The sequence below is a fragment of the Chiloscyllium plagiosum genome, unplaced genomic scaffold (assembly GCF_004010195.1).
Source record: "Chiloscyllium plagiosum isolate BGI_BamShark_2017 unplaced genomic scaffold, ASM401019v2 scaf_3640, whole genome shotgun sequence".
Classification (NCBI taxonomy): domain Eukaryota; kingdom Metazoa; phylum Chordata; class Chondrichthyes; order Orectolobiformes; family Hemiscylliidae; genus Chiloscyllium; species Chiloscyllium plagiosum.
This window is the reverse complement of record NW_025212711.1, coordinates 7,489-16,239: the sequence shown is the minus strand read 5'-3', so window position 1 is coordinate 16,239 and position 8,751 is coordinate 7,489. Positions and strand designations below refer to the sequence as shown.

At 45.3% G+C, this 8,751-nt stretch overlaps 1 protein-coding gene across 1 annotated transcript; it reads left to right on the top strand.

Moving 5' to 3' along the window:
• The first annotated feature begins 1,689 nt into the window (after positions 1–1,689).
• On the top strand, positions 1,690–8,510 carry LOC122547448 (etoposide-induced protein 2.4 homolog). Its single transcript, XM_043686069.1, has 3 exons — positions 1,690–1,761; positions 5,407–5,500; positions 7,664–8,510. The coding sequence occupies exons 1-3, from the start codon at positions 1,690–1,692 to the stop codon at positions 8,395–8,397; spliced, it is 900 nt and encodes a 299-aa protein (XP_043542004.1). The 3' UTR covers positions 8,398–8,510.
• The last annotated feature ends 241 nt before the right edge of the window (positions 8,511–8,751 follow it).

The window sequence follows — 8,751 nt, the reverse complement described above, 5'->3', positions numbered from 1 at the left end:
CTCCACTCCTGGCACCTTGCCATGTCGTAGCAAGAGGTGTAAAACCTGCGCCCACATCTCCACTCTCACCTCACATCCAAGACACCAAAAGATCTTTTCACATTGGCACAGATTTTCCTGCACATCAAAACACCTCACCTACTGTGTCAGTTGCTCTCAATTTGGTCTCCTCTCTATCTTGGAGACAGGATGCCAACTCGTGGGACGTTTCACGGAACATCTTTGGGACAATTGCGCCACACAACCCCACCGCCATGTCGCCGAACATTTCAGTTCCCCCTCCCATTCTGCCAAGGACATGCAAGTTCTGGGCCTCCTCCACCGCCAAATCTAAGCCACCCAAGAACTGGAGGAAGAACACCTCAGCTTTGCGCCTTGGGACCTTCCAGCCACTCAGCATCAACAGTGACTTCAGTCGTTTCCAAATCTCTCCTCGCCCACTCCTAATCCTAGATCAATCTTTCCAACTCGTCACCGCCCACTTGACATGGTCATACCTGTTCATCTTCCTTCCCACCTATCCGCTGCACCATCGCCACTCACCGATCAGAATTACCTCCAACCTGCACACACCTGTCAACTTCATCCCAGATCCAACCTCTATTTATCTCTCAAGTCCCTTCCATCTCCACATTCCTTTTGCCAGAAATATCGACTCTGCTATTTCCCGGATGTTTCCTGACCTGCTGTGCTTTTCCAGTGCTGCATTACATATGGAAGTGGTCCGAGAAGTATTGGATGGATTTGTGGTCATCTTTCAAGACTGTCCATTCTCAAACAGTTCCCATGGATTGGCGGACAGCTATGGCATCCTATTGCTTTAGGAACTGAAGCAAGGAGTGAACAGAATGAAAAACCGGGTAGTCTGACATCAGAAGTGGGAAAAACACAGGACTCGATCATAGAAGATATAACAGCAGAACAACTGGAACACAGTGCGAGAACTGGACACTGTCAGCATGGGTTTACAAAAGGGAAATCATGCTTGACAGGACTACTGCAATACCCTGGGATTTCTCACATTGAGCTGGTCAGGGGGCGAGTGGATGTGGTTTACTTGGATTTTCAGAAGGCTAATGAGGACCATGTCAGAGTTTAGAAAGGAAAATTAAAGCAGATGAAATTGGGGTAATGTACTGACACGGAGGGAGAACTGGTTGTCAGCCAGGAAACAAAGTGTAGGAATGAACGGGTATTTTTCTGAATGGCAGCCAGTGGGTATCAGTGCTTGGGCCCCAGCTATTCACAATATATGTTTACGATTTAAGAGAAAGGAATTAGATGTAAAAACCTCCAAATTGGCAGGTGCCACAATGCGGAGTGGGAGGGTGAGCTATGAGGAACGGACAGAGATGCTTCAGTCTGACTGGGACAAGTTGTGTGAGTGGGTAAATGCATGGCAGGTGATGTAGAGAGGAGGTAAATATCAGTTTGTCCCCTTTGGGGGGAAGAACAAGCAAGTGGATTATTCACAGAATGGTGAGAGATTGAGAAATGGTGAGGCACAAAAAGACCCGGGTGTCCTCGTGCACCTGTCAGGGAAAGTAAGTATGAAGGAGCAGCAGGGACTGAAGACGTGGTTAAATGTATGTCCCCTTTGCGAAGGCAGTTTATTGACTGAATGATGCTCGACTGGGAACGGGAGGGTGTTTCAGTCAGCGCTGACTCTCCTTGTACAGCATTCGGTGAATGTCACAGGCAGGGGCAGCGGGCGGTGAAGAAGGCAAACGGTATGTTCGCTGGCATAGCGAGAGGATTCAGGTACAGGAGCAGGGAGGGCTTGCTGTTGTTGTACAGGGCATTGGTGAGACCCCCCTGTGGAGTATTATGTGCAGTGTTGTTTTCCTTTATCTGGGAAAGGATGCTCTGGCTACTGTGGGAGCACAACGGTTTACCAGATTGATGCCATCGGATGGCACGGATGGTTATGAAGAGAGATTATATTGGTTAGGACGATATTCACTGCTGTTGTGAAGAATGAAGCTGGATCTCATAACCTGCAAATTTCCAACCGGACTAGACAGTGTAAACACAGGACGGATGTTCCTGATGACCAGACAGCCCAGAAGCAGAGATCACAATCGAAGGGTACAGGGTCCTGGATTAATTAGGATTGAGGTGAGGAGAAATCTCTTCACCCAGTGAGCACTGAGCCTGTGATATTCACTGACACAGAAAATAGATGAGGCCATAGCACTGAAAGCTTTCAGAACAGAGACAGATACAATTCTTGGGGCGAAAGGTATGTTGCAAAAGTGGAACAGGGGACGAAGTTGGATGATCAGCCATGATCACATGAAATGGCTGAGCAGGCATTGTTGGGTTGAATGGCCAACGCCTGCTTCTATTTCCTTTCATCGTCGTGGGCTGCCACATATGTCCAATGAGCCAAAATGATTTAATGTTAGATTTCTCATGATTTGAGTTTGAAATAAATTTAGGAAAATCACAGACTGACTGTCGGATACACTCTGCAAATCTGGCTGCATCTGTGCAGAGAAAACCAGTGAATATTTCATTCGTTGGCAACTCTTTAAGCCTGGGGTTGGGTGTGGCTTTTTAAACAATATTCATGCTGTAAAACCCTTGGAGAATCAAGGCACTTTTGTCATACTTGTTCTCACTTGTATCAGCACAGGTAGGGAGGATGATGCAGATGAAAATGGTTGTGCATATTGCATGTCCGTAATCTTAGCTCCAGGACAACTCTGCAGGAGCAGATTCATTGTCAGTATTTTTAATCAACATATCCAGAGATGTTATTATGCACCCCTGTAGCATGTGGGGCTTGAACACAAATCTTCTAGACCAGAGTTGGAGACACTACCACTGTACCACAAGAGCTCAAGTTTCCAACGGTAGTTCCTAGGCATAAACATTTCCAGCTAATTCGTCGATGACCTTCCTTTCATGATAAGGCCAGAAGTGTGGATGTTCAATGATGATGACACAATATTCAGCGCAATTCACAACTTCTCAGATACTGAAGCAGACCATGTTAAATTTAGCAAGATCTGGACAATATCCAAACTCATACTGAATCGTGGCAAGTAACATTTGTGCACACAGATGACAGGCTATACCCATTTCCAGTCAGATACAATCTAACCACTTTTTTATTTATTTGCCATGTTTTGATCTCTCCACCCTGGATCCTCCATGCCTACATTCCTGATGAAGGGCGTTTGCCCGAAACATCGATTTTCCTGCTCCTCGGATGCTGCCTGACATGCTGTGGTTTTCCAGCACCACTCTGATCTCTACTCTGGTTTCGAACTCCCGGCCGTTGGTTGTTCAGCGCCGAGGAGCTTGTGAGTGCTTGTCAGAGCTACAACTCCCATCAGGCAACCCGATCCAAGCCTGTGGAAACCAAAGTAGCCGGGCCTTACTGCGCAGGCGCTGGCTACAAGGGCTGCACGGTTAATGTCGTCCACACAGTGTGTGCTGCGGAAAATGAATGGCTGAGGAATGTTGTGTGGAGAGAGAAACAGTTAGTGCCGAGAGTCTGATCTAACTCTTGGTCAGAACTGGAAGGAGATGCTCGAAAATTCTGGGCTTTGTGTTGTAGACCGAGGGAACAGATGGTGAGAGTGCCCAGAGCTGAAGAATGTGCCTTTTTGTTGTATATTTGAGGCTGTTCCTTCCCATGTTTGTCCCTGATCATTTGCAGCCAGACATTTCACTGTTTCCCTGTTTATCTCGGGTAGTGCTCCCTCTCAGACTCAATACATGGCAATCTGTTTCTGGTCCCCAGTTATTGTTTGTCACTTATGGGGATCAATTTAAAAAACTTTATCATGCCTTTGAATTTCACCTTATTCCCAATTTGCTGGAGGATCTCAGACTGTGCCATGACTCATTCAATCAGCTTCATGATGCAGATTCATGATGCAGCTTCTGAAACAGGCACATCCTCAGTCATTGCACAATGCCGTTGTTCCAACACACACTGACAAAAACATTCTACAAACTCCGCTTCAGGATCACTCTTTCAAATGCGATTGACTCGACCACATGAAGATTGAAGACCCCCACAATTATTATTTTGTGTTTTTATAAATTCCTGTAATTTCTTGCTTAATACAGTGCTGTTAGGCAGGCTAGAAACTGTTCTCCCACTTCCATTTCTGGGCACATTATCTTTCCAAATTGCTTTCATGATCTGAGGGGAAATAATTCGGCAGTCTTAATTTTGCTATCTATAGCTAACAGGTTCCTCCTCTCTGCATTCCAGTCTGCAAAACTGAGGAACCTCAAATATTCATGTCCCATCTTTAGTTCATAATAACCAAGTCTGACTGGTGATTAGATCAAAGGCATTCACTTCTTGATGTCCATATGCCTTCTTGCAGATACTATGTGCATTGAAATAAAGAACATATAAATTACATTTTAATGACTATTTCCTGTCGCAAATTAACTGAACAATGTACACTTAAATTATACTTGTCCCTTCGTGTTCCTTTCTCCTTATCTTCAACTACATTGTCAAGTTTCTTCCATGTTTCAAACTTTGTCTTTGTATTTGAAAATATTCTTTCACTTGAACCTTGCTCCTGCCTCACTTTTGTCAGTTTAAACCACTGTCCAAAATTACATTCATATGTTTGCCCGTGACACTGGTCCCCGCACAGTTCCCATGTAATCCATCAAAATGGAATACCCCACTTTTCCTGAGTAATGATGGAGGTGCTCCATGAATCAAAACCACTTGTTGCTCGGCTCAAATCGTCGACTTTCAGATTAGATTAGATTACTTTACAGTGTGGAAACAGGCCCTTCTGCCCAACAAGTCCACACCGACCCGCCGAAGCGTAACCCACCCATACCCCTACATTTACCCCTTCCCTAACACTACGGGCAATTTAGCATGGCCTGCACATCTTTGGACTGTGGGAGGAAACCGGAGCACCCGGAGGAAACCCACGCAGACACGGGGAGAATGTGCAAACTCCACACAGTCAGTCGCCTGAGGCGGGAATTGAACCCGGGTCTCTGGCGCTGCGAGGCAGCAGTGCTAACCACTGTGCCACCGTGCCGCCCACCGTGCTCCTCCGAGGCTGTCTGACCTGCTGTGCTTCTCCAGGTGCACTTCTATTGATTTTTTTTTGCACCATTGTTCGAATGTGCGATTTTCCTGCACTCTAGTGATATCGCTCAGTATCGTTGCATGTGGTATTCATCACTGTGTGGGTGTAGCTGCTACTTTCCGTTGTAACTACTCTTAGATCCTGAGCCAACAAAATTGTCCTCTCTCGAGAGAAGAGCAGAGAGATGATGTTGCACAGGCCAGGAATGGAGACGGAGGTATTGTAGATCTCCCAGAGTCTCAGTACCATTCTACATGTGTAATCATTATTATATGAATTTCCTTTCTGCGTCTGCCTATTTCTCTGTCTCCTGCAGCTACTTAGAGTTCTTGATGGAACAGAATTCCCATCTCATTTAGCATCCAGTACCACCATTGAAGACGGTAAACCAGCCAGAAAGAAGAAAGACAGTGAGATCCAAAGATGAATTGTTACACTAAATTGTTCAAGGTGTTAGGTGCATTAGTCGGAGAGGGTTGGGTTACTCTTCTGAGGCTCGGTGTGGACTTGTTAGGAGAAAGTGAGGACTGCAGATGCTGGAGATCAGAGCTGAAAAATGTGTTGCTGTAAAAGCGCAGCAGGTCAGGCAGCATCCAAGGAGCTGGAGAATCGACCTTTCGGGCATAAGCCCTTCTTCAGGAATGAGGAAGGGCTTATGCCCGAAACATCGATTCTCCTGCTCCTTGGATGCTGCATGGAATTGTTAGGTCAAAGGGCCTGTTTCCACACTGGAGGGAATCTAATTGAATCTACAGCATTCAATAAATCCTGCAGGGAAGTTCACTCATATTGGATAATGTGGGAGATGAATTAGAGAGCTCAAAGCTGTAGGCCCACAAACATATCCATCCAGCTGCCACTCAAATGTTGCAATTTTACGAGCCTCCACTGCTTCCTCTGGAAACTCATTCCATACATTTACCACCCTCTGAGTGAAACAGTAGCCCTTAGGTCTCGTTTATACCTTTCCGCTCTCACACTAAACCTATGCCCTGTAGTTCTGCACACCCCAAACAAGGGAAAATACTTTGCCTATTTATGCTATCCCTGCCCCTCATGATATTATAAAGCTCATGATATTATAAAGGTCACCCGTCAGCCTCCAACGCTCCAGGGAAAACAGCCCCAGGCTATTCAACCTCTCCCTATAGATAAAATCTTCCAACCCTGACAACATCCTTGTAAATCTTTCCGGAACCCTGTGAAGTTTCACAACATCTTTCTGATAGAAAGGAGATCGGAATCGCACACAATATTGCAGAAGTGGCCTGTAACCAATGTCCTACCCTCCAAGTTCTCTTTATTCAGCAACAGTCCCGAGGACCTTACCATTAAGTTTACAAGTCCTGCTCTGATTTGCTTTCCCAAAATGCAGCACTTCACATTTCGTTTGATTAAAATCCATTTGCCACTTCTCAGCCCTTGGCCCATCTGGTCAAGGTCTCGTTGAAATATAAGGTGACCTGCTTCGCTTTCCACGACACCTCCAATTTTATTGTCATCTCCAAAATTACTAACTGCAGCTCTTATGCTCGCATCCAAATTATTTATATAAATGATGAAAAGTAGAACATAGAACAAAGAACATAGAAAAATACAGAGCAGTCCAGGCCCTTTGCCTCTTGATGTTGCGTCGTTCCAAGCCCACCTAACCTACACTAGCTCACTATCCTCCATATGCCTATCCAATGCTCGTTTAAATGCCCATAAAGAGGGAGAGTCCACCACTGATACTGGCACAGCATTCCATGAACTCACGACTCGCTGAGTAAAGAATCTACCCCTAACATCTGTCGTATACCTACCACCCCTGAATTTAAAGCTATGCACCCTCGTAATAGTTGACTCCATACGTGGAAAAAGGGTCTCATGGTCAACCCTATCTAAACTCCTAATCATCTTGTACACCTCTATCAAGTCACCCCTAAATCTTCTTTTCTCCAATGAAAACAGCCCCAGGTGCCTCAGCCTTTCTTCATACGATCTTGCTACCATACCAGGCAACATCCTGGTAAACCTCCTCTGCACCCGTTCCAGTGCCTATACATCTTTCCTGTAGTATGGCGACCAAAACTGCACACAATACTCCAGATGCGGCCGCACCAAAGTCTTATACAACTGCAATATGACCTCAGGACTCCGGGACTCATTTCCTCTACCAATAAAAGTCAGTCCGCAATATGCCTTCTTTACCGCACTATTTACCTGGGTGGCAACTTTCAGAGATCTGTGTGCATGGACACCAGCATCCCTCTGCTCATCCACACTACCAAGTATCCGAACATTAGCCAAGTACCTCATCTTCTTGTTACTCTCACCAATGTGAAACACTTCACACATACCTACATTGAACTTAGTTTGCCACCTTTCTGCCCAGCTCTGCAGCTTATCTACATCCCGCTGTAACCTGACACATCCTTCCTCACTGTCAACAACTCCACCGACTTTCGTATTATGCGCAAACTTGCTCACCTAACCTTCTAGCCCTTTCTCCAGGTCATTTATAAAAATGACAAACAGCAATGGTCCCAAAACAGATCCTTGCGGAACACCGCTAGTAACTGCAATCCAAGATGAACCTTTACCATCAACTATTATTGGTGACCCCTCATTACATGGCGATGTCTGGTCCTGGCTGGAATTTATCTTGAACTCCACTTTCAGTGCTTTGTGGATATTGCCCCTGTTTGTCCTCAGTAAAATAGTGAATGCCATCTGGTTTCAGGACATTGCTGACCTAGCGTTTAAAGTGTCTGGAAGGAAAGCACAACCTTTCCCCAGTATAAGTAAGATTATCGCGGACATGCTTTTCAATCTGCTCCTGCAGGCCTTGTTCCTCATTCAGGGACTGATAGTGAGTCATTTTCCGATTGAAATTATTGGACAGCTGGGGAGCCTATTTCACATGTCGATGCTGTATTCTCTCTATTGCTTTGAATACAAATGGTTCAACAATGGAATTGAGATGCATCAGCGCTTGTCTAATATTGAGCGGAATTGGCCTTATTATTTTGGTTTTGGATTGCCATTGGCTATCCTCACTGCTCTGCCATCATCCTATGTCATCAGTGGCTGTTTGTTCTCCATTCTCTTTCCTCTATTTATAATAAGTGCAAACGAAGCAAAGACCCCACTGAGATCATTTCATTTCCAGCTCCACCTCTTCTCCTTTGTGATCATGCTCAGCAATAAACTCTTTCACAAGACGGTTCATATCCAATCTGCCATGACAACAACAGGGTCGTCTGAGCATCTGCCATCTCCTCATTCATCCCCTGCCAAACAACGATCTACGACGCAGCAGTAAACTTCAGTTGAGGGTATAATGCCTCTTGCCCCCTCCCTTTGCATAGGGTTCTCACAAATGATCCACAGCTCAAGAAGGCAGGACTGTTCTACTGGAGACTTTGTTAATGAGCAGCCACACTTCACGTGTTTCTGAACATGGATTCCAGACCTGCCTTTCACCTGTCCAACACCCCACCTCTCTGAATTCTTGTGCAATTCACCTACGTGTTAGCAAACTGGGAAGTAGAAGACTTGAATTTTCATCTGATTTTCAAGTGGTACACTTATGTATAAAGCGTTTTATAGAATGCATGTGAGTGAGAGAGAACTTGTTGCAAATGTTAGCTGACTTGTGCCTGAATGTTACATTTGT

Bases quoted from the DNA above. Each gene is read 5' to 3' on its own strand.
- LOC122547448 (XM_043686069.1), top strand. From the start codon at position 1,690: ATGTCACAGGCAGGGGCAGCGGGCGGTGAAGAAGGCAAACGGTATGTT. The intron at 1,762-5,406 runs GTACAGGAGCAG...TGTCTCCTGCAG, and splicing joins GGCATAGCGAGAGGATTCAG to CTACTTAGAGTTCTTGATGG. The intron at 5,501-7,663 runs GTGAGATCCAAA...CTGCAATCCAAG, and splicing joins AGCCAGAAAGAAGAAAGACA to ATGAACCTTTACCATCAACT.